This window comes from Aspergillus heteromorphus, assembly GCF_003184545.1.
Source record: "Aspergillus heteromorphus CBS 117.55 chromosome Unknown BO70scaffold_21, whole genome shotgun sequence".
NCBI lineage: Eukaryota > Fungi > Ascomycota > Eurotiomycetes > Eurotiales > Aspergillaceae > Aspergillus > Aspergillus heteromorphus.
In genome coordinates, this window is record NW_020290426.1 from 331,168 (window position 1) to 353,871 (window position 22,704).

Sequence of the window (22,704 nt, forward strand, 5' to 3'; positions counted from 1 at the left end):
GCCTGGACTCTCGTGCTGGTTCGCGGGGTTGTCTTCTTCTTCTTCTTCTTCTTTTTCTTCTCCTTCTTTTTCTTTTGGCTGGATCTCTATCTATCTCTCTGTCTAGATAGTATGAATGAGTGTAATGTATAAAGACTCTTCGTCGGCTACGATGATGGATGGATGTATGTGGCGTGTATCCTCTGCCTGCGTGCCTGCGTGCCTGTATACCCTGGTGCCTGTATGCCCTGGTGCCTGTATCCCCGGTCACCGGCCTGAGTGCTCCAGGCTCAATGCCTTGGTGCCTCGGTGCCTCGGTGCCTCAGTGCCTCAATGCCTCATTATCACCCTCACACTCCATTCAAAGCCATACAAGGAGAGGCCATTGAGTGCATTATTATTCCTTAGCTAATATTCGTTTTCTTGAGGGTTCCGGTGTGACATCATCTCATGTCTATCCTGACTCGCTGCTATACGTACGTTGTACGCAGGGTTTCAGTGCGGTTGTTTGATCTGTTGGTTGCTATTGTATCAAAAAGAGGTTATCCAACGCCGCCAATGCCATCCAGCCAGACCAGCGAAAAGGTGATAATGAGGAGGTATCCCCGAGGTAAAGATATTACGGTAGGCTGACCCCAAGCCTGGACGAGATGGTCTGCACTGGTGTATCTGCTCTTGATCGGATGTTTTTATTCTCCTTTGACTGTCGAATATGTGACACCTGCGGATCTATTAATCCAGCTGCTTCCATTTCGAAGCACAGAATCCCCAGTTCCTGTGCCAGTCGGTCTCTCGTGGCTGCATGTTTCATTACTTGATTTCCCGATGCAATCAAACCGTAATGAATGGCTGAGTCGGCTGATGGTCTTGATTGTCGATTCATAATCTGAATCTTGCTGCAATGATCGCATGTATTTCCTCCAACGTGCTCATAGTTGACTTTGTATAGGTGATCCTGACTGTTGCCCGAACAAGTGAACTTTGATATTTTGGGATACCGCATCGCAATTTGGGATTTATTAAGTGGTATGTTGTTATTCTTCATCACGACTTTCGCTTTCAGCTGGTTGACTGCAGCCAATAGCACCAGTGGTGGTTTGTTGAGAGCTCCTGTTCGCTGGAAAGACCCACCACTGGTGACCGTTCCGTAGTCGTATTGTATCACGCCACCAACCCCGTCGGCTGGCTCGCTCACCACAACATCTCCGAGTCTAATATCGACTTTGTCGCTTGGTGCTCCTCCTCCGATACCAACCATCAGTCCGAACCGTATTTCTGGAAAGGTAAACAACATGTGAGCCGCTACTATTGCGGCTGAAGTGGCACCGTTGACACTAGCTGGCAAACACGCAATAACAACATTGTCGCCCAGGATGGACCAAAGTGTGTATGAGTTGTGGTCGTTGAAGTCCGAAGGTAAGGTGGTATGAATCTCGTCCAACATCGCTGTCGCTGCCGCGATTTCGAAGGAGAGGGCTGCGATCCATCCGATCTTGTATTCATGGTGGGTGAGTGTTTTCGTGGGGATGCGCGTTTTGGGGGGCGTTTTTCTTTCCGGGGCTCATTGAGACGAACGTTAGCAAAATAATGTTTAGTACGAGCTTCAACACGGGAAAAGACAAGGAATCATTTCCAGGAACGGCATCGGTATATACAGACCAGAAGGGAGCTTTCGAAGATGGTCTTAAGCTGTGCGTTGGGCTGCAATGTCAAAAGGCGAATGCCATTGTGTGGAGGAATGGAGAAGACGAGGAAGCCGTCGGAAAGCTTCCACGACATCAGTCAGAAGCGCCTTCCTAATCGGGTGCCCGAGGCGAAGTCGCGCCTTCCCCCAGCTCTATTTGGTGTTTCAGGCCCAACTGAAACATTTCGACAGCAGGTACCTCGTAGTAGTACTACTAGGTAAAAGGTAGGTAGTATGTAGTATGTGGCATTGAGTAGCTCAGCTGAGGGCCACTCTATTAGAAACAGTGCTATTGAGTACGTGTGTTGGTTGGACATGCGGAGTGCTACTAATGCCCAACACATGCGCCCAGCAAACCACATCCGAACCAATCAGATACCTGGGCAATTTCATCTCCTGATGCAAGTCAAATCTATTTCATTCGTTATTAGTGGGTGCTAGATACATTAAGGATTTGTCCGAAGAACTTTTGCGAATTCCCATGTTCATCCAATTCTTCATCAATTGCTCTCTTTTTTCCATGGGCTCCTTTAAATCAAAAAGAAATCAAGCACGCCAGCTAGCGATGCAAGGTGTAGGCCGTAAAGCGTAGACAATCGTGCAGGTGAAAGGTTATCCCAAAGATATGCAGTCTAGAAGCTGAACAATCCACTCCGTCTCTTTCCAAACGGGTAGACCACCAAAGCAGCCACGAAAAGACCGACCGTGATTCCGATGGCCACTTGAATCATCCCGAAGCCCAGAACATTCGTCGACATTTCGCTGGAAGATGTGGAAGTCGAGGTGCTGCTGGTGCTGCTGGATGAGTGGTTCGTGACATTGGAGCGGATTTCGTTGGCGGTGTCGACGCCCGTGATGAGGGATCCGGTGGCCGCGAGACCGGAGGGTACAAGAACGAAAATGGCGGGTAGGACGGCGGCGGCGGCATGTCCGTGCCAAATTCGACTGTAGAGGTTCCCCATTACACCAACAGTGAAGGCGCCCACGGTGTTTGCGACCTGTGTGTTAGAGCCGAGGTGCGAACCGACGAAGTAGTTGGTGATGTAGCCGGCCAGGGAGATGGTGATCATAATAGGCGCTTGTTTCCACTTCCCCTGGTTGACGATGAGGAGACAGAGAGAAAACGCGGCAACAAAAGGGAAGCGCTGGGCGTACGCGTTCTTGAATGCTCCTCCTGCTGGGCAGGTGAGATCTGAGGTGGCATTTCTATCCATCAGCCCGTAAATGGTCGTGCCGACGGTGACACCGTAGCCGAGGAAGAGCGAGTAGATAATGGCGTAAACCATACGGATGGAGCCGGCGACGATCTGGTGCGACTGCAATTCCAAGCTACTGCACAGAACTAAATATCCGGGCAGAATCAACGCGATGGATGACTGTGCGATAGCAGAGAAACAGAACAAAAACTCGCTAGTTCCGTGGTTGAAGGCCGTGGATCTGATACTGCCGAAAGCACGGGCGAGGAATGAAGTGAGCACAGAAGCCGTCACCTCGAAGACGTTGGAATACAGGACCGATCGCGGTGCAAGGATATGCTGCATGCAGCCCAGGAGACAGCCATTGAAGAAGATGAGAGGCATGTCGATTGGCCGTGCATCAAAGGCGAACGGTCCCACGGTAGCGGTTGCTATTCCATAAACCAGAACTATGGTCCATTTGTTGAACCGAGGTTTCTTAATCATAAGCTCATCCAACTCGTTCGCAGCCTCCTCAACTCCGATCATGTCGTGTATTACGTTTTTGTACACGTTATGCGTATCTGACAACCGCCCGAGGTCGACGCCTTGCACCGCCCGAACGAGCTTGACTTCTGTTGTCCGGGTGCTGGGGTCGTCAAATGATATGATCATGCATCCAGGGAGATACAGGAACTGACATTCGATATCTAAAACCTTGGCGGTCATATGCATGTACTCCTCAAGCCGATGAGTAGGGGCCCCAAACCTCATCAGCGCCTTGCATAGGTGCATAATGTATCGCTGCCGGGCAATGATTTCAGCTATTTGGAGGGTAATGTGGATCTCATCCTCGAGTCTCATGCTGCTGCGGCGATGGCGATTGGAATGCCTGTCCCGCCGCCTAGACGCCACACTCATAATCTCGCCAGACAGAGGTGTACTGGCCCCACTGGCACTTCCGGCTCCCACTAAAGTCGACGTCGAAACATTCCCAGGCTTTTTGTACCAGCGGACCTTCTCTTTTCGAGGCGTCGCCGTACCCGGGGTGCTCCCGCCAAAGGGGTAAAACAACTCACTTGCCAGGGCAACACCCCGAGACCCTTTTTGGAACTGATCCCAGCCTCCGCTAAGCTTGAGCAAGTGTGACAAAACGCCTCCAGTGGAAGCACGACGTCCAATTTCGTCGTCGCGTTCCAGACCGTCATCTTCAGGGTCAACATCTGTGACATCTGGCAAGATCGAGCCTCTGCGGGTACTGTTACGACGGGTACTATTGCGACGAGCTGATGCCTCCTGAGCCAGTTCACGGACGATACGATGAGCTTCGGTACTGCAGGTAGTTTGGTCGGGGTGTTCTTCGCCATAATGGAGGTCGTTGTCCGTACTGCGACGGCGATAGTCAATGGGTTGCAGGTCATCTTCATCGATGTCGTCCGGGCGTCCAAGGCGAGCAGCAAATTCGGATGTCTTTGCCTTGACCGTATCTCTGATTGCTCTCAAACGATCCCATTTGGTCATTTTCTCTTTCATACTAGGCGGACGCTTCTCGTCCTTCGCTTCCTCCCCAGCCTCCCTACCCAAGGCCTGCAAGATTCGGCCGGGTGCATCTGTAATATCGAGTGATCTATGTGCAGATGAACGGCGTCGGAAGTGGGATGCGTCGGGACGGAAGCCCCCCTCTTCCGCCAGGCTTCCATATTCAAATCGTCGATCCGCACCAAAATGTACTCGATGGATGCGTCGTAGTGGGTCAACGGGGGGGCTATCGGCGTCTGGAGTGACACTGTTTGTATTATCACTGTCGGGGGAGGGGGAGTCTGCAGTCTGGTGTTCGACGCTGCGGTAGCTCATCAACGACCCTTCGCTTGACTGGCTGCTGGACCGTTTTTCGGACATTGTGTCGGTTTATGGGAGGGGTCGAGGTATGGGCGATTATCCTATCAGCGAATCAGTATAGAATGCAAGACTTGTGTCTGCCAGACCTACTGGAGGCGTTCAGAACTGCAAGAGGCAGCAAGGCCAACAGCTGCAACACTGTGTACGAAGAACCATCTGACAAGGTAGATTCCCGCCCCGGTCGTAGAAAACGATCCTCAGCAAAGCTCCATTGAATAACACACCCTCGCTAAGCGAGATTTTCTAACAAAATGGCAATGGCAAGCCATAAAGGTAAGGCCATAAAGGTATTGTTGGACCTGCTCCGCCTGATAGTGACAGTCAATTTTGAGAAGTGAATGAAATTGCCACGGAGGCAAGGCCATCATTCTACCATCGGGAAGACGTCATGGAAAACCACGCCGTCGAACACTGCTGGCGCAAGAGGTGATAAGGCGCCGGACGAGATGTAACCTTATTTGGCCGAGAACAGAGTCGATGACGCATCTTCTTCCAAGGTCCGGAGAGCTTCTAAGCAGTGTTCCAGACCATCCATCCTTCCGTTTACTCCGAACAACAATCAATAATGCCGCAGGCTCTGTCAGGAACAGTGTGTTTTGCTGGCCAGGAACATCTTGGTCCGGAGGGGGTCCGGAGGGGATCCGGGGGTCTAGGCGTCCCGATTGATGCTAGGATTTGTCGATGATAAGGCCTGGACTAGGCTGACTGAGGCTCGAAATTTGCTTGGCATATTATAAGTAACTTTCACAAAGTGTGGCCAAATTGTGGGATATGATGAGAGGTGGTGAGGTGCGGTGATGCAGAGATTCAGGACAGAAGACAGGAGGGGGGGATCTTTGCTGATCGGCCATCCCTGCCATGGGTCACGTGGTGTTTGGGGCGGGGGTGGGGGGGGGGGGTTGAGATGGTGATTCTCGGTTACTTTATCAACAATCTCACCGTAGTCTATCTCCTATATATTTGGTCTTTCTATCAATAAGTTCGTGCTGGGTCGCTGAGAGCAGACTACTTCAGCAGTGCTCGGAGCTTTCATGATACCAAGAATCCATAGTTCTGTCGATAAGAGACCCTCCAGACCATGGGGCATTACACCATTGCTTTCTGAAGTTGAAATTCTGATTATATTCATGGTATTCTGCTGGTCGGACACCTATCTGATCTCTATCTCAAAAAGGAATCACTGTTCAGGAGCAGTCTCCCTCATTTTCCTGTGTGAGAACCTGGGAGACTTTCGTTATGGCACACATGGGATTACTTTTGATACACATGGCTGCTCCGGGATGATATCACTGGTGAAAGCCCTGTCCTGCCAATGGCCAGGGATACAGACCGAGGGGGAGATGCATCCGATCTGTCTGGACAAGGATGGCCACCAGGTCATGTGTCACGGAGCCTGTCTCCGCTCTCGCTGAATGCTTATTCTCTTCTACTCGACCTTCTGATTTCTTTTTATCTCCTTTCTTCTCTCCCACGTATTTACCTGTTTGCCCCTCTTCAACACTTGTCTTCGTGCACAAGGCCCCTTTAACTGGCCTTCAATCTCTTGGCGCAGCCAGCCTGAAGGCAAGGCTGTGCTATTGCCTGGAGCATCTAGGCCAGAGCACAGCCGTGCAGTTTCAGTCCGACCTTTCTGTTTTGGCTCTGTGTTGCTGTTTGCTGGCGTGTTGAGTGGATTCACTTCCTTTCTGTTGTCCAAGACTCCAACTCAGAAACAATCGTGGTCTGTGGCTTTACAACCGGCAGCAGCCACCAATCAGCAAGATCTCTCTGCTGCCTGCAGCTTCCGACATGAAAGGCAGGAACAAAGAGCCAGTTCAGCTTAAATACAAGAGTTTGTTGTCTTCTCATTCTTCTGAGACTCAAATTCTAACAACCCATCGTCAGCCTCTACGAAATTCCATAATCTCATCATCGATAGCAGTGGACAGGTCGTCAAAATGAGCGACATTCCCTCAATTCCCTCAGGTCAGACCACTAGTTTCATGGAACGTCAAGCGAGCTAACAAATGGCCAGTGGACGAGGTTGGTGAGCAGTACGCCCCGCAGGGAAGCATCTCCCAAGTCCACAACCTTTACCAGACCAAGCCCGACGAAAACGGTTGCACTTCCTGGACTAAAGAGGAGCCCCATGACCTGGTGGAGCCGGCTGAGAACTTGGAGTCTGATCAGTTCGCGCTTCTCGTCCGCAACGTCAAGTGCTATGACGGGCGCAAGAACCTGGAGATCGATTCCATCGTGATTCAGAGTGAGCCGCTCAAGAAACTCCTGGCCGGCGTCATGAAAGGCTATCCCGGTCTCACCATGACTCTTGAGCGTATTGAGTTCAAAAAGCCCTTCAAAGCCTTTGTCCACCGTTGGAGTCAGCTCACCGATGCTCGTGATAAAGAGACCGACCCGACTGCCAAAGCTCACGTTGACTTGCTGTACGGCATCCTGGAAGATGAGTTGCATGATACCGTCTCCCACAAGAACGACCTCCTTCGTAACGGCGTCGTGACTTTTGACTTGCTCTGGACCATCTTCGAGCCGGGTGAGACTGTCTACAGTACTGAGAACGGTCACCAACGCATCTACAAGTTTGAGTTCGGCGATGTCAATGAGTACACCAAAAAGTTCCAGATCACCGGCAGCTATATCGACTTCGACGGTACTGACTTTGGCTATATGAGTACTTCGCTTCTCATCCCTCCCTTTGACGGGACCAAGCCTATCACTTCTTTGCCCGCATTCCCTCTCATCTGCCATGAGGATTTTGCTACCGTCCGAAGCGACATGATTGCTCGTGGAAAGCTGTGGCTGGAACATAACGGCTACCACTACAAGGAATACGAAGGTCGTGGCATGGCGTACTACATGGATCGCAATGTCAGCTACAACGTCAAAAGCCGCATCATCATTGACGCGGAGGCCTACAACACCTTCAGTCCCGGTGACGCCTTTAAGGTTCATTATACCATCTCAGGCAAACTCGCTGATAAACACCTCTTGGTCGCCACCCCCATTCTGCGCGGCTACTCCCTCAAGGACAAGAAGTGGCTGGAGTTTTTCGTTGATGGCTTGAAAGATATTGAATGGAATTCGCGCGCCTTTGACGCACTCGTGCTTCCTGACGAAGACCTTGCTCTGAAGCAGTTGATTTTTGCCTTTGCTCAGGCGCAGTCCCAGAGCGTCGAGGCTTTTGACGATGTCATCCAGGGCAAAGGCCGTGGCGTTGTCATGCTTCTCAGCGGTCCTCCAGGGGTGGGCAAGACTCTTACCGCGGAGAGTGTTGCGGAAATCATGAAGGTGCCTCTCTATGTGCTGAGCGCTGGAGACCTCAGTACCAATGCCGCTCTGCTTGAGGAGAAGATGAAAGATATTCTCCGCATGGTTCCGAAGTGGGGGGGTGTTCTTCTGCTCGACGAGGCCGATGTCTTTATGGAAGCGCGCAACAGCAATGACTTGGACAGAAACGAACTGGTGTGCGTGTTCCTCCGTCTTCTGGAGTACTACGAGGTAAGAGCCGCAGTCCCTTCCAGACTCAATCCCTTTGGAAGAACCAGACTCACACGTCCCCGACAGGGCATCCTGTTCCTGACCAGCAACCGCTCTGACGCCATCGACCCGGCATTTGAGTCCCGCATCCACGTAGCCCTTCGCTACCCCAACCTGAACAAGTCGACCAGACGCCGGATTTGGACCCAGTTGCTTGGACCCGAGGCCAGTAGCGCGATCTCTGATCATGAGCTGAGCGAACTGGCGGATGTGCCCTTGAACGGTCGGCAGATCAAGAATGTGCTCAAGACTGCCAGCCTCTTGGCCAACCACCAGGGAGCCAAGCTGGACTATCCCCACATTCAACTCGTCCTGAACCTGCGACCTCTCTAAGAGCATCCAGTTTGGTTAAAACCGTGTTCAGGAACCGGCTACACAGGAGTTTTCGACACAGGAGCCTTTACACAGGAGATTTTGAAGTAATAATCCGATGAATCGTTCTACCTTGGGGCTTGCTACAGGTACATACGCAGTTTCGATTGCTAGCTTTGCTTCTAGAGATCCTCTATTTATTTTCATTGCGATCTGCGTTTGTCTGTAGGTTGAGATGAGTAATTAGTGTAAAGGAGGGGGCGATCTTCTGTAAACCGTGCTGGTGGGGGAGACGGACACTAGTATATATATCTTCCCTGTCCAGTATTCCGTCCATCTGCTAGTAACCTGGGGGAACATGGCGAGGTATCAACAAATCTGGCCATTCTCCACATACGCAGCTGTCATACAATCCCATTTAAACCTCTACTGCAAGACAAAGCATACACGGTACACTACCCCTGGACCGGACGCCTGTTTCTTGTCCGCGTCGGTCCCTGATGCTCGCGATTGGGGAACTCCGTGGGGCCGCGCGGGTGGGGCCGACTGACTAAGGCAGGCTAGCCGCTCTCGGACGATCGCCTCGACGCGGTAGCAGCAGGGCTGATAGAGTACTGTGGTGTACTCGCCATGAGTCAAGTTAACGAGGTGGATGCCTCTGTTGCTGGGCTGAGATCCTTTAGAAGAATGTGTTTGAACACCTCACATTTCCCTGTTCGCACCCTCAGCCTCCTCGACTGCCCTCCGCCTGACAGATTAGTCATCTGGTCTAGATGGGTCCTGGCAGGTCACCTGATGTGACGGGCGGCAGACCGCCTGGGATTCGCCGCTCGGTATTTATTCTGCAAAAAAACTTTCCTGACCCTCAGGCCGGCCAGGCAAAATCCCCTGCAACTCCAGCTGTCTTCCGTCTTCCGAGCTGAGCAGACAGGACAGGACGACCCTGATTGTATTACCGAAGATGCAGCCCGTTGCTCACCACTCGCATGGCACGGCCACGGATCCGCTCCCGCCGACCCTGCCGACGGACAGATACGAGGACAAGGTCGTCGTGTCGAACGGTCTGGGGTCGTGGTCTCATTTGATCGCCGGCGCGTGAGTAGCCTTTCTGCTTGGATGGATGGATGGATACTGACTTCTTGAATTAGTGCCGGCGGTATGGTCACTGCTGTGCTTACGAGTCCCCTTGACGTTCTCCGCACTCGGTAGGATCGCCCTTACGTTCTAACGTACCTTCTATCTGCACCTCGCATCCTAACAACGCCTGTCTTAGTTTACAAACCGACTACTATCAGACGACACAAGGCACGAAACGGCCGGTCCCCGCACACCACGTTCGCCCATCGTTCGTCCGGTCCTCCATCCTCCACTTCCGCGAGACATTCGGGATCCTTTTCTCCATCCACCAGGTCGAAGGATGGCGCGGGATGTTCAAGGGTCTGGGACCCAGCCTGACGGGCGTGGTGCCCGCCAGTGCGGTGAAATTCTACACATACGGGAACTGCAAGCGGCTGCTGCCGGACATTCTGGGGTGCGACAAGGACACGACGCTTGTGCACGCGATGTCGGCGGCGTGCGCGGGCATCGCCACCGGCTCGGCCACCAACCCCATCTGGGTTGTCAAGACCCGTCTTCAGCTGGATAAGGCCGGCGCGCGCCGATACAAGAGCAGTCTGGACTGCGTCAAGCAGATCCTGCAGCACGAGGGACCCAAGGGTCTGTACCGTGGCCTGACCGCCAGCTACCTGGGCAGTATCGAGACGACGCTGCATCTGGTGATGTACGAGCGTATCAAGGGCATCATCTCCAAGAAGGTCGATCTGGATAACAAGTCCGAGGCCAACCACTTCACCCAGGGTCTGGCCCTGAGCGGTGCCTCGGGTTTGTCGAAATTGTTCGCTTGCCTGATCGCATACCCCCACGAGGTGAGTTTGGTGTCTTGTTCTTGTCTGCATAGTGAAACGGCCGCTAATTTTTCCAGGTGATCCGCACTCGCCTCCGACAGGCGCCCATGGCGGACGGCCGACAGAAGTACACCAGCATCCTGCAGTGCGCGCGGTTGATCCTGAAGGAGGAGGGGGTGATTGCGCTGTACGGCGGGCTGACGGCGCACCTTCTCCGGACGGTGCCGTCGGCGGCGATCACGATCGGGACATACGAGCTGGTTCTCAAGGTCCTGGAGGGCCGTTAGGAGGCAACGGACGGACGAACGACCGAACGACCCCGCGACTTCCCTCCCCTTCCCTTCTCATGTATTATAGACTGTACGATAAAAGTGGCACATAGATACCCTGTAATAATGATGTGAACAGCGCTCGAGGGTTAGATTGGCGCCGTGGAGTTTGCATCTCAACTCGGGACCGTTTGTATATTACTTTACTGCAAGATCTGCTAGCGTCAATTTGATTTATTTTTGTCTCATTTATTTTTATCATCAGCGTGGTTAGTGGTCAGTGGTCGTGGTGTGTAGTGTGTAGTGTGTAATTGTGAAATAGCAGATTAAATCGAACGTCATGGGCTAGTAGTAGTAGTAGTTAGGTCGTGGTTAAATAGGAAGAACTTCGGGGCACTAACTAGTGGTGTGCACTATCTATGTAGAAGCAGCAGTTCAGGGGAACTTCATCAAATACAGTTCGGCGGTGCAGCGGGTGGAGAGATCCAAGCGCAGGAGTTGACTCAACTTTGAGGCAGGACGGGACGGCTGGCAGATATCCAGTACAGTAAGTATCACACGGAATAGAGCAGACAAACGCCATCAACTGCCATAAAACAGACACTATCTATTCATTATAAACTGTAGCTCAAATTGAACAGAAAATTTTATCACGCCAGTAATGAACTAAAACGACCTAAAGTAGACTGACTGATCTAGTGTGCGTCGTGTGCATTAACCCGCAGCACCGATGTATCGGAAGAGTTAACCGGGGGGAGTCTAAAAGGATATGAGTGGGCTATCTAGACAGTAGACAGACTGCTAGTGCTGCAGCGATCCAAGGTCTCGCTTGGCTGTCGCGGTGGGGAGATGCGGGATTTCCTTTGCGAGGGAAGAACACTCCCCCATAGTAGTCTGGTAGTGTTGAATCGATCGGGCACCACCTGCTTGGGTTATTGTGCTTTGATTACACTTCTCCTCTACTCTGTACATGATACTGTACAGTAGATGGAGGATAGTCTCTCTCAGATAGAGTATAGAGTGCTGAGGGTTGTCGTGAGATCATGCAAATCTCCCTGCATCCGGATCCTGTCTGAGTGGGAGGGCGGTGATCCACGGCGCTGGCATCCATTGCATCTCGCCAGGCCACTCACCACCCGGCGATCGGCGACCCACGAGTACCCACGACCTCCCTCTCTCCCCTCCCCCGGGTGGAGACTGGAGAGCCGAAGTGAGGAGACTGAGACTGAGACTGCGAGAACTTAGAAGAGGTCCGTGGAACCCCCTCAGCAGACGCAGCTAGCTCGGGGTGCAATCCCAGGGATGGGTTTTTCTCAGTCCAATCCGCTGCGTCAGATTGTGTGTCCGACCTTGTTCTGGCTGGAGGGGAATTAAAGTCTGGCAGCTGAACTCTGGATCTCGCATCTCGCATCTCGCAGTGAGTTCGCTCCGTTGCTTGGCAAACTCAATCCCATCCCTACTCCCTATAACTGCCCTTCCCCCGACGGCCTCGACCGCAGCTTTTCGCCGGCGACTTCCTCCACGCCTCGAAGTTCCCTCGCTTTTTCCCTCCCCCACGACATCATGGCCGTCAGGGAGTCTCCCCCGGCCACGGCCACGGCTACCTCCACCGCGAAGGACGCGCGACTGGCAGACCCCGAGGATTCGCAATTGCTGGGTGAGTGCGACCGTTCTGCGACGATGGCGAGGCGACAGCAGTGCTGACGAGTGGCAGCCAAAATGGGCTACAAACAGGAGCTTCGGAGACAGTATTCCACCGTGCAGATCTTCGCCGTCGCGTTCAGTATCATGGGCTTGGTGCCGTCCATCGCTTCGACTATCGCTTTCTCCTTGCCGGCTGGTCCTGCGGGCATGGTTTGGGTAATTCTGGCTGGTCTTTTTGGGGTAGACGGTGGCTGACGGCGACAGGGGTGGTTGACTGCGAGTATCTTGATCTTCTTCGTGGGATTGGCTATGGTATTTCAATTCTACCCCGCTGGTTGTGTTGGGACTGCGCTAAGACTGGATTCAGGCTGATATGGCATCCGCTATGCCTACGGCAGGTGGACTCTACTGGTGGACACACTACTTCGCGGGGGAGAGGTACAAGAATGCGCTGAGCTTCCTGGTGGGATACAGCAACACCATGGGGTTGATCGGGGGGATGTGCTCGGTGGATTGTAAGCGCTGGATCAGTACCTATCTATGAAGACTACTAATGGAACGAACAGACACGCTATCGCTGATGATCCTCGCCTGCGTGTCCATCGCGCGTGACGGCGAGTGGTCCGCATCCAACGGCATTATCTACGGCGTCTACGTCGGGCTGATCCTCCTGCATGCCCTCTGCGGTATCTTCACTGGCCATATCATGCCGCGCATCCAGACCTTCTGCATCTTCATCAACATCGCCATCATCGTCGCCACCGTTGTCGCTCTCCCCATTGGCAAAGTCACTAACGGCGGCTCCCTCAACTCAGGGACCTATGTCTTCGGGCACGTCGACAACGCGACCTCGTGGCCCACCGGATGGACCTTCATCCTAGCCTTCCTGGCACCGATCTGGTCGATCGGGTTTTTCGACTCATGCGTGCATATGAGCGAGGAGGCCCTGCACGCCGCCAAGGCTGTCCCGCTGGGCATTATCTGGTCGTCCGGATGTGCCTGTGTGCTGGGGTTCCTGGTGCTGAGCATTCTGGCTGCGGTGATGAACCCAGATGTCAATGCGACGATTAACTCGGTTTTCGGCCAGCCGATGGCGCAGATCTACTACGACGCGCTCGGCAAGAAGGGCGCCCTGGGTTTCATGGCCGTGCTGATCGTGATCCAGTTTCTGATCGGACTGAGCTTGGTACACCCCCCGTCCCCCCTCTCCCACGACCAACTATGAACTACATCAATACTAACGAACCCAGATCGTGGCCGCCTCCCGCCAAGCATGGGCCTTCTCACGCGACGGTGCACTGCCTTTCTCGCGCTACTTCCGCCACGTCAGCCGACGGGTACGGTACCAGCCTGTCCGAGCGATCTGCGGCCTCGTCGTGGTGTGCATCATCTTCGGTCTGCTCTGTTTGATCAACTCCGTCGCCGCGAATGCGCTGTTCTCCCTCTTCGTCGCCAGCAACTACGTGGCGTGGGGCACGCCGATCCTGTGCCGGCTGATCTGGGGCAAAGAGCGGTTCCGGCCGGGCGAGTTCTACACGGGATTCATGAGTCGGCCGATCGCGGTGGTTGCGGTGCTGTGGTTGGCGTTTGGGTTGGTGTTGTCGATGTTTCCGAGTGAGGGGCCGAATCCGAGTCGTAAGATCCCTCTTTTCTCTCTTTTCCTTGCTCTTTTGACAGTAGTATGTTATGCTAATGAACATAGCGTCGGAAATGAACTATACGATCGTAATCAACGGGTTCGTCTGGTTGGCGTGCATGTCGTACTACTTCCTGTTCGCGCGGAAGTGGTATACGGGGCCGAAGATGACGGTCGATGGGGTGGAAGAGGAGGATACGACTCAGAATGGGTCGTTGCATAAGGATCCGTCGACTACTTATAAATGATAATGATAGATGTAAACCATGTACTTTAGTATAGTATAAACAATAGACGGTTTGTTCAATTCAATTCAGTTCAGTTTAGTTCATCAAGTACTCGGTACAGGTATCATCATCATCATACAACTCCTCCATCCATCCGTTCCTTTTCCTTCTCCATGCCATAATTCCCACACCCCCCCCCCCCCCCGCCCGTCGACAGACGAAGGTCGAAGGAGGAAAGACGACTGACCCCCTTACAACGCAACCATAACGCCCAAAACGCCCGCAACACCCACAATCCCATACCCCAACCCAGCAGGGGTCGCCATCGCCCCAGCCCCATCAGAGCTCGAACTCGACGCACTCCCCGTCGCCGTCGCCGTACTCTTACTTCCACTACCAGTACCAGTCGCACTCGCCGTCTTCGCCTCAACCGTCGTCTTCCCACTAACCGTCGACGTAGCCGTCGCCTTCCCATTCGTGCCCGTCAGGGTCGTCTCGCTCTCCCACCGGGAGGTGATCTCGCTGGCGACGTCCGACGCGCGCGACTGCGCATCCGAGCGTATCTCCGACGCGCGCGACTGTGCGTCGGACGCCACGCTCGAACCCCATGATTCGGCGGCGGAGGCGTCCGACCGCGCCGCCGTCGCGACGTCGCTTGCTGCGGACGCGCCGTCCGAGGCGATGGATTCCGCGCCCGATATGGCGGCTGTCGCGATCGTGTTGCCCGCGGAGATGGCCGCCGTGGCGATGGTGCCGGCGTCGGAGAGCGCGGCGGAGATGGCGTCAGGTTCCGGGGCGGGGTTGGAGAGCGCAGGGGAGGCGAGGAGGGCGGTTAGAAGGGGGACGGTGAGTTGAAACTTCATTTTGGTGGTGGTGGTGGTTTTGTTTGGTTTGTGTTGGTTGGTTGGTTGGTTGGGAGGTAGGTTGGTAGATAGTAGAAGAGTTATGTAGAGTAGAGTAGATCTAGTATGTATGTATCACCTCAAATGTCCAGGCGTGTATGTAGTATGCAGAATAGTATGCAAGATAATAGTAGCAGTTAGTTAAAAACCACCCCAGAAGAAAAGAGCAGAGCCGAAAGCAGCAGCAGCACCGCCCTTTATACCTCTCCATCCGCCCATCCGCCCATCACTTCACGGGCCCATTCACCCACCCCAGGCCCAAAAACGAGATTACCCACCGATGATCGATCATCATCAGGACCGGACCACAGTGCCCACCCAGTACTATTACCAAAGTAGTAACCAGTCAGTGAGTGAGTGGTACCAGTCTCATGCTCAACACGCTCAACATGCTACGTACGTACCGTGTATGTAAAAATAGCCCGCCATAGCCATCGCCATCGCCCTCGCCCTCGCCCCGGGAAATGAATGCAATGCCGAGCCCCCGACTCACCGTGGCGATGCGATGCGATGCGACGATCCACGCGGACATCCGACGCCACAGCGAATGATCGTGAGCGGACTCGTGGGTGAAACGGAAGGAAAGTCTGGGCGAGGGGGCGGGATTGCATGGGATTGGTTGGGTCCACATCAATATTACTTTGTAAGATTCAAGTCTCTCTTCGGTTTCTCGACAAGTTAAGTCTAGTCTGCCTTAAAACGTACAGAGGAGTGCGGATTCCGAGGATGTGTATGATACATAGTGCATACGATGGGGTGGGATGGGATGGGTCCACGCGGCGGGCTGGGTTGAGTGAGTTGGGTTTAAGATCTAGCTGGATAGGTACTGAACTGTGGACTGTGACAGGGCAGGGCAGAGCACTTGGTTGGTTGGGTTGGGGACGGATTGCTGGCTGTTTGGCCGGGTTTGAAAGAATGAATGGTGTTGCCTGATGACGTGGTTTGCGTTCCTTGTTGGGGTGGGTGGATGGATGATGATGGATTGTCATTGAGGGTATTCATCTGTAACTGTTTGCTTGGCTTGCGTTTGCTGGCTTGCGTTTGGGTTTAGGTTGGATGGTCATGGTCATTGGTGGGATACTGTGGGAGGGAGGGCGGGAAGCCGTGTGGCGGTGGCGTGGCGGTGGTGTTTATACACAGTATTGGTGGTAGCGTCATCCTATCATTTGTCTATCTAGGTACAGACTATTTGGATGAAGGACTTGGTCTTTGTAGGTATTGTCTATTGTCCGTCAACTATCGTCTGTCATCTGTTCACTGTACTTCCCTCGGTCTGGTTGGTTGTATATCGCTGCCTACAGCGCACACTCAGGCAGCATCAATCCTGCAGCGTGCAGGCATAAGCCAATGCCGGTACAGCCACAGCCGCATAAAAACCCGGATCAGATTCATCCGTCTGCTCGGGACAAGACCCTGATCCTGACCCTGCCCGACCTGCCATTCGTCCAGATGTCTCTTGCCACCGCATGACCCGTGGAAGTTGCTGCTGCTGCCTGCCTGCACTTCTGCGTAAATAAAGTATCTGCAAAGTTTTCGAGCTATTTTTACACAACCACTCATTATACAGAAGTCACCCTCCACTGTACAAAGTATTGCGCTGTCTGTGAGAAATGTAGCTCTGCGTCCATGAGTGCAATTCCGATGATGCCGGTGACGTCGCATCCGATCGGACGGATCGGCCGAAAATGACGAGCGGCAGAGGCAGTCGGATGATCGTCTTAGCCTCGGGAGTTCAGACGGGGCGCGTTTCATGTGCTCTGCACCACACTGCGCTGCACTCTGCCCTGCACAGTGCGGGACGGATCACGGATCATTGACCAGGATCATGGATGAGTGGTTTGCCGGTCGGATCAGGGACTCAGGGTCAGGAACTTGACTGTGGGTTGGTTGGCCGATCGGATGACGTAGTTCTGTATAGTGAGAAATTGGATGTTACATTATTAGGGAGGTTCATGACACGATCGCTCACGATTCAGGTACTGTGCATTATTATTCTGGGGGATAATCCGGATTGCATTTTGGAAAGAATATGGGGTGCATATGTCAGTGTGTCGTAGGATGACTCTCAAGGAAATTGACGCGGAGGAGCAGGTCCTTGTTGAGGGAAATTAAATGCTTCAGGTTTCCCGTCCGCGGGGTCTAGAACGGACGGCGCCCTGGGTCCTTGTGGTAATTGTTATTGATGATTTGCGAACATTCTGGGTGTGGGGTACGGAGTAGCTTGCCCCATACTAGTCCATAGACTACTACGCAAAGGAGTACTTCGTACTCCGTACAGAAGGCTGGGTCGCTCTTGCCTAAAATGCCCGCTGTAGTGTTTTCTGCCTGAGGTGTCGCGTGAAGGGAAAGCGGGTTCTCCAGACTTCAACCTTCTTCATTCCATCGTTCCAAGTAATGATCAACATCCATCGATGTCTTTCCTATCGCTTCTGCATCCCAGGTCAATGAGTCCTATCGCTTGCCAGTAAATTTAGTTGTTTATGGGGCAAAATGCATGAGCTACTCCATGCTGTGTGTCAGAAAATGGAGGACACCTCCTAGACTGAGAATGTCTCGACATCCTTCCACCTAGGGAGGTCCCGTTTCTGTTTGATACTCTGGCACATCTGTGTCAATAATCGGACGGCCCGACTATAAAGGTGCTCGAAAGCCTCCCAGTCAGGTAATTCACTGCTTCTCTTGTGGTTTGATATCCGGTCAGGTTTGGTTCGATGGACCGTGTTAACCGAGGCTGTCAGCTTCCAGGATTGCATGTTACAACTTGGAAATTCGTTCATATTTCCATGCTTATGCGAAAAAAAAGGCCGATCAAAAAGGTGTCCAGACACCCAGACTAGTGTGGGGATGCTCTGAGGGGGTAGGAATACTGCACGGCTTAGGCTTGTTATTATGCTGCGGCACTTCCATGGTCGCCATGACCTTATACAACGCCTACCATGATTCTTCAATTCGAAATACGCGGGTGACTGCAAATATACCTGACTTGAAAAGGCATGGTGAAAACGCCCAGACCTCGAGCTAAAAGGCTTTGCACGCTACGTGCTTCTTCCTGGTTGGTCTCTGCGTTGCGAGGCTGCAGACGCTAATATGTATAGTCTTCCTACTCAACAGTAAGACTTCACCCGTGTCGGCTTAAATCCCTTTTACTACACAGTCCATCTCAGTTTGCTGTCTCTTCAATCAATACCTGATTTAAAAACTCCAACTATGGGCAACCACTGGTCTTCTGTTCGACACAATCGCTTACAACATAATAGAAAGGCTGATCATGCTACTCTTCGGCGCAGCCATGCAAAATCTACTATGCCGGCAAATCATGAAAACAGCGCTATTTGCAATCCCACCCCTTCTTACAGTCCTTTGGATGCAAATTCATGGACCGTTCATGATAACTGCTCGCTCTGTGAATGCCTGGAAGATTTGGAGCTACAAAAAGGAAGGTCAATAAATGAATCAGGCGGACTATATGATCTAACAGAGCTGGAAAGGCGCAGCTACCGATTCCATCTCTTTCACAACCCATGTTCGAACTGCCCAGTCATTCCCGTGAAATCACTTTGCACGATGTGCCAACATCTAAGATTAGAGCACATTGTGCGATGTCTACTTGATTCTACACATGACATTGAAGCACCCACATTCCTCCGGCAAGTCTTGAAGATAGAGGGCTCCATCCGGGTGTTTGATCTTGTACTGGGGGATATACAAGACCTGACACTCCGCTCGGTCTACTGTGAGAGCTGTCGGACATTTAAGGAAATGGCAATTCAGACCGGAGCCTTGGAGGACCCCCAACCTGATACAATTGTGATGCTCTCAGTGGAATCGATTCTGCAATACATGGTCGAAATATCAGGCATAGAGTGCTCCCTGAAGGTTTATTTGAATATTGGGGACAAACGTCAGTTGGAAGTCCACCACTAAACAACTTCTTTCAATGGGCTTTATCTTCCATTCTTATCCAGTACATGTTCCATAGGGAAAACATCTTATGGGACCCTGGATTCACTTTCTGGCAAGCATCTTGTCTCTATACCAAGGCCTCAAGAGCTAGTGAACTGGGAGACAGTTTCCGCTTGGCTGAAGAATTGCGACACCAACACAGACCATACAACAAGTGGTCACAATCCGAATCAGCTGAAATTGAATGGATTCAGGGTCGACACCGAGCGGAGATGTGTGGTGCTTGCGCCTCCAGATTGCAGATATGCCGCTCTGAGTTATGTATGAGGACAGTCGGATTCTTCCTTCAAAGCAACATTGGGAAACATCCGTGCACTAGGTATGGAAGGCTTTCTGGACGGCGACACTCGCTTACCACCCACCATCAAAGACGCAATGTCTGTGTGCCGAAACTTGCGGATACGCTATCTCTGGGACGACCGGCTCTGTACATTGCAGGATGAGGATCAAAGCAAGAAGAACTTCATCTCAACACAATGGGAGACATACGAGCATTCATACGTAACATTGGTTGCACTTGCTGGCAGCGACGCTGAGTATGGCCTTCCTGGAACAGACGAGCGAAAGCGAACTGGGCAGGTAAAATGCATCAAGCATACTTGATTGGTGAACGTGAGTCATACCGTGAAGCCGTTTTTGAGTCAAAATGCTCTACTCGAGCCTGGACATTTCAGGAGGCAATGCTTTCGCCCAGGCTCCTGGGATTCTTGGATGCGGGCGCTTTTTATGAATGCCATGGAACATCAAAGGTCAGCAACGAGGTATCAATAAGATACAAGAATCGGGAAAAATCTGGAATCAACCCACTAAGCGACGAGAAGGCCCAGTTATCTCTATCCTACTACCCGGAGCTGGTAGAGGAGGTTACCGGAAGAGACCTATCCTGCGAATGTGACATATTGCGTGCGTTTACAGGAACTCTCCACTCTGTATACGGCTCAAAGCACTATTACGGGCTCCCATTGAGAGTATTCCATCCCGCACTTATGTGGCGAGCACGGAGATTGCAGACTCCAGAGAGCACGTGGGATGAGGACTTTGAGGCTCGAAGTCCAGGTCCAGAGGATGTGTTCCCGTCTTGGTCGTGGATATCCAGAAAAGCTCCGATCTTCGTTCCTGACGAAGGTGATATCGGTGCAATTGCGCTGTTGGCAATTGTTGCAGCTCCACCTACCGATGGTGGACCGAAAGCGTTGACGTTTATTAATCCCTCGCGTGAACGATCCGAGGTGGATGAATATATAGGCAGACTGCTTATTCATTAAAATTTGCTTCGACTGCGTGTGGTACTAGCCTGGAAAGAAGGACGTTTCTCAAAGAAGCTCCCGGGGGCATTGGAAGCCAAAGTCACTTGGAAGCTGCATGACACCATCATATACAAGAGATGGCCCTTGCTGAGAGATATCCTCAATGAAGCACAAGGTACACCACATGGAATCATGATGGCGGAAGATGAACAGGCAAGGTTCCCCGCCGATCTTCAATTGTCTGCTCCAGTCGGTTCCATCTTTGTGTATACCCAATCGCTCCAACTCCGAGCGACAATGGGACGCCCTGGTTCCGAATATTCCGAATACATTGAGCTTCTGAACCAAGCAGGTGACACAATCGCGATATGTTTGACCAGTCAGCCAAGGAATGATTTTGATCAGACCACAGGTGCTATGCTATGTTCGACGTGCTTGCCTGGTCCATCTCGGACGCTGATCCATACATCCGTGGACTGGAAATATTAGGGTCATATGATGTGGGACCCGCTACTGATCGTAGGCCTGCTTCTTTGCAGGTGAATATGAATTTCATTGTGTGTAAGACGGAAAAGTGCATCAGCAGGCGCGTTTGGCTTGTATTTAGTCTTTGAAGAAGTGGGCAGCGGAGAAACCTCAGTTTCCCACTTTCATCCTGGCTTGAGAGGGTTTGTCCTCCGAATGAGCTTTTGTGAGTTTGGGGTCAACCAACTTGCCAACACATTGAATACTTGCCAGGGAGAGGAAACTAAATATGCCATCATCAGGACCTCTGATACGCGATCTATTCAGGTGTTATATATCCACAACCGAGACCAGAACCAGACCGTCAAGCAGATAGTACCATCAGCCTACATCACACTCCCTTCAGAGGATCCATCACCAAATTACAAAATACCCAAAACCAGGCAAAATGAGCGTAGTATTAAGTTCTAATTACAATTCACCTCTCCAACCAACTAAAGCCTGACCCCGTCTTCAACCTCCACGAGTCCAACGCTATCAGCCCAACAATCCACCAAACCAATCTACTGAGTGTAAACACAGCCGTTGGGGTTGCTAGTCTTCTCCACCCGGGCCGCAATACCCACACAGTCAGAGTTGTAGCCGGGGTTGGCGTAGCCGGCATCGGCCCAGATGCTCCAGGCACCGTCGATGCTGTTAGGGCAGGCAATCAGATCCTTGCCGCCGAACTGCAGGTGGTCGTTGGCGTCGATGGCCCAGCCCTTGCGCTCGCCGGGAGCGGACTGCGCGCCGGTGGTGTAGCCGATCACGCCCTGGCCTGGATTACAATGATGGTTAGCTTTCGTGTTCGGGGGTGTGAATGAAGCGAGAGGGTGATCGAGGAAAGCTTCGGGAAGGTTGGGGAAAAGGAGGAAGGCGTACCCATGCCGGAAGCGTCAACGAAGATCTCCTGGGGAGTAGCGGACTCGTCGTAGAGGAAGAGAGCGCCATCGTTGATGTAGAAGGTGGCGGACTGCTCGGCGGGACGGGCGCAGGTGGCGTTGGGGTGCGCCAGACCGGCGAAGAGGCTGCTCTTGGCGGCGGCGAAGGCGGCGTACTGCACGGCGCTGGTCGAGTGGATGGCAATCACCCCGAAGGTGGACTCGCCGGTGGTGCTGGTGGTGTTGGCGGCCGGGAGGGCGCTGGCGGTGACGGCGGCCGAGGCGGCGAGGATGAGGTTCTTGAACTGCATTTTGAAAGAGGGTGTGTGGTTTTGTTTTTCGATTGAACGAGTGGTTGTGGTAGAGATTAGATAGGAGAGGATTGTAGTAAGTGAATGAGATGTTTGTTGATGAGGAGGAGGGTATTGCAGTGGTGACCGGCGGCCTTTTATATCTTTTCTCGGGGTGGGAATTGGGATGATCGCTGTCACTAGGCGGGTGGGATTAGCCACCGGATCGATGGTCTATCCCATGTCCCATGCCCCATGTCCGTTGTCCATGTCCATGTCCATGTCTCAAACCTGAAGGCCAAGGATTGTTCGAATAGAATGCTGTCATCGCGTGAGGGGAAGGGCAGGGGCTAAGATTAGACTCAAAATCAGGGTCCGCTGCAAGGCTAAATTTAACCCGGCGGGGCGGGCCAACCGCCGCCCTGATTGGCAGCGCGTCCCCGCATGTGGGCGCCCCTGGCAAGACACGGAGAATTGGCGATGCGAAATCCGGTAATTTGCGGGTTCCTTCCAGAGTGCTGCCTGGATCAGGATGGGAATCGAACGGCTGAAGGCGCCCCACACTACAGACATTGTCTCATTCGGCCGGCGCGCGGTGATAGTGGTTGGGCTCCGATCTCTAGGCTAACGGGCCGCGGGTGACACTGCCCATTT

At 52.7% G+C, this 22,704-nt stretch overlaps 8 protein-coding genes across 8 annotated transcripts; 3 read left to right on the plus strand and 5 right to left on the minus strand.

The window, feature by feature from the left end:
• Nucleotides 1-474: 474 nt before the first annotated feature.
• Nucleotides 475-1,758, minus strand: BO70DRAFT_372689 (Pfs domain protein; the record flags this gene model as incomplete). Its single annotated transcript, XM_025544871.1, has 3 exons — nucleotides 475-502; nucleotides 699-1,471; nucleotides 1,639-1,758. 3 exons carry the CDS (start codon nucleotides 1,756-1,758, stop codon nucleotides 475-477), a joined length of 921 nt encoding a protein of 306 aa, XP_025397433.1.
• Nucleotides 1,759-2,060: 302 nt separating this feature from the next.
• Nucleotides 2,061-5,000, minus strand: BO70DRAFT_97571 (threonine/serine exporter family protein). Its single transcript, XM_025548898.1, has 2 exons — nucleotides 4,828-5,000; nucleotides 2,061-4,778 (listed from the first exon to the last, which is right to left on the minus strand). The coding sequence occupies exon 2, from the start codon at nucleotides 4,735-4,737 to the stop codon at nucleotides 2,296-2,298; it is 2,442 nt and encodes an 813-aa protein (XP_025397434.1). The 5' UTR covers nucleotides 4,738-4,778; nucleotides 4,828-5,000; the 3' UTR covers nucleotides 2,061-2,295.
• A 1,337-nt stretch (nucleotides 5,001-6,337) lies between these two features.
• Nucleotides 6,338-8,618, plus strand: BO70DRAFT_97574 (ATP-binding protein). Its single transcript, XM_025548899.1, has 3 exons — nucleotides 6,338-6,568; nucleotides 6,622-6,702; nucleotides 6,752-8,618. Exons 1-3 carry the CDS (start codon nucleotides 6,526-6,528, stop codon nucleotides 8,602-8,604), a joined length of 1,977 nt encoding a protein of 658 aa, XP_025397435.1. The 5' UTR covers nucleotides 6,338-6,525; the 3' UTR covers nucleotides 8,605-8,618.
• An 836-nt stretch (nucleotides 8,619-9,454) lies between these two features.
• Nucleotides 9,455-10,978, plus strand: BO70DRAFT_318837 (putative mitochondrial carrier protein (Rim2)). The gene is made up of 4 exons (XM_025540424.1): nucleotides 9,455-9,678; nucleotides 9,732-9,788; nucleotides 9,857-10,508; nucleotides 10,565-10,978. Exons 1-4 carry the CDS (start codon nucleotides 9,545-9,547, stop codon nucleotides 10,772-10,774), a joined length of 1,053 nt encoding a protein of 350 aa, XP_025397436.1. The 5' UTR covers nucleotides 9,455-9,544; the 3' UTR covers nucleotides 10,775-10,978.
• A 1,089-nt stretch (nucleotides 10,979-12,067) lies between these two features.
• BO70DRAFT_430920 (putative GABA permease (Uga4)) lies at nucleotides 12,068-14,328 on the plus strand. Its single transcript, XM_025548192.1, has 7 exons — nucleotides 12,068-12,413; nucleotides 12,471-12,616; nucleotides 12,665-12,712; nucleotides 12,768-12,915; nucleotides 12,967-13,586; nucleotides 13,651-14,035; nucleotides 14,103-14,328. The coding sequence occupies exons 1-7, from the start codon at nucleotides 12,320-12,322 to the stop codon at nucleotides 14,282-14,284; spliced, it is 1,623 nt and encodes a 540-aa protein (XP_025397437.1). The 5' UTR covers nucleotides 12,068-12,319; the 3' UTR covers nucleotides 14,285-14,328.
• On the minus strand, nucleotides 14,234-15,244 carry BO70DRAFT_97626 (putative GPI anchored protein). The gene is made up of 2 exons (XM_025548900.1): nucleotides 14,652-15,244; nucleotides 14,234-14,429 (listed from the first exon to the last, which is right to left on the minus strand). Exons 1-2 carry the CDS (start codon nucleotides 15,124-15,126, stop codon nucleotides 14,368-14,370), a joined length of 537 nt encoding a protein of 178 aa, XP_025397438.1. The 5' UTR covers nucleotides 15,127-15,244; the 3' UTR covers nucleotides 14,234-14,367.
• Nucleotides 15,245-15,391: 147 nt separating this feature from the next.
• On the minus strand, nucleotides 15,392-16,154 carry BO70DRAFT_354408 (uncharacterized protein; the record flags this gene model as incomplete). The annotated part of the gene is made up of 3 exons (XM_025541863.1): nucleotides 15,392-15,489; nucleotides 15,659-15,804; nucleotides 15,871-16,154. 3 exons carry the CDS (start codon nucleotides 16,152-16,154, stop codon nucleotides 15,392-15,394), a joined length of 528 nt encoding a protein of 175 aa, XP_025397439.1.
• A 4,871-nt stretch (nucleotides 16,155-21,025) lies between these two features.
• Nucleotides 21,026-22,361, minus strand: aspf34 (cell wall protein PhiA). Its single transcript, XM_025543708.1, has 2 exons — nucleotides 21,762-22,361; nucleotides 21,026-21,657 (listed from the first exon to the last, which is right to left on the minus strand). The coding sequence occupies exons 1-2, from the start codon at nucleotides 22,069-22,071 to the stop codon at nucleotides 21,404-21,406; spliced, it is 564 nt and encodes a 187-aa protein (XP_025397440.1). The 5' UTR covers nucleotides 22,072-22,361; the 3' UTR covers nucleotides 21,026-21,403.
• Nucleotides 22,362-22,704: the final 343 nt, after the last annotated feature.

Excerpts from the sequence above, each read along its gene's own strand:
- BO70DRAFT_97571 (XM_025548898.1), bottom strand. The coding sequence starts at position 4,737 with ATGTCCGAAAAACGGTCCAGCAGCCAGTCAAGCGAAGGGTCGTTGATG.
- BO70DRAFT_97574 (XM_025548899.1), top strand. The coding sequence starts at position 6,526 with ATGAAAGGCAGGAACAAAGAGCCAGTTCAGCTTAAATACAAGA. Across the intron at positions 6,569-6,621 it reads AGTTCAGCTTAAATACAAGA|CCTCTACGAAATTCCATAAT; the intron begins GTTTGTTGTCTT and ends ACCCATCGTCAG. Across the intron at positions 6,703-6,751 it reads CATTCCCTCAATTCCCTCAG|TGGACGAGGTTGGTGAGCAG; the intron begins GTCAGACCACTA and ends ACAAATGGCCAG.
- BO70DRAFT_318837 (XM_025540424.1), top strand. The coding sequence starts at position 9,545 with ATGCAGCCCGTTGCTCACCACTCGCATGGCACGGCCACGGATCCGCTC. Across the intron at positions 9,679-9,731 it reads TCTCATTTGATCGCCGGCGC|TGCCGGCGGTATGGTCACTG; the intron begins GTGAGTAGCCTT and ends TTCTTGAATTAG. Across the intron at positions 10,509-10,564 it reads TGATCGCATACCCCCACGAG|GTGATCCGCACTCGCCTCCG; the intron begins GTGAGTTTGGTG and ends TAATTTTTCCAG.
- BO70DRAFT_430920 (XM_025548192.1), top strand. The coding sequence starts at position 12,320 with ATGGCCGTCAGGGAGTCTCCCCCGGCCACGGCCACGGCTACCTCCACC. Across the intron at positions 12,414-12,470 it reads CGAGGATTCGCAATTGCTGG|CCAAAATGGGCTACAAACAG; the intron begins GTGAGTGCGACC and ends GACGAGTGGCAG. Across the intron at positions 12,713-12,767 it reads TCTTCGTGGGATTGGCTATG|GCTGATATGGCATCCGCTAT; the intron begins GTATTTCAATTC and ends GACTGGATTCAG.
- BO70DRAFT_97626 (XM_025548900.1), bottom strand. The coding sequence starts at position 15,126 with ATGAAGTTTCAACTCACCGTCCCCCTTCTAACCGCCCTCCTCGCCTCC. Across the intron at positions 14,430-14,651 it reads GACTGGTACTGGTAGTGGAA|GAAAAGGAACGGATGGATGG; the intron begins GTAAGAGTACGG and ends GGCATGGAGAAG.
- aspf34 (XM_025543708.1), bottom strand. The coding sequence starts at position 22,071 with ATGCAGTTCAAGAACCTCATCCTCGCCGCCTCGGCCGCCGTCACCGCC. Across the intron at positions 21,658-21,761 it reads CGTTGACGCTTCCGGCATGG|GCCAGGGCGTGATCGGCTAC; the intron begins GTACGCCTTCCT and ends ATTGTAATCCAG.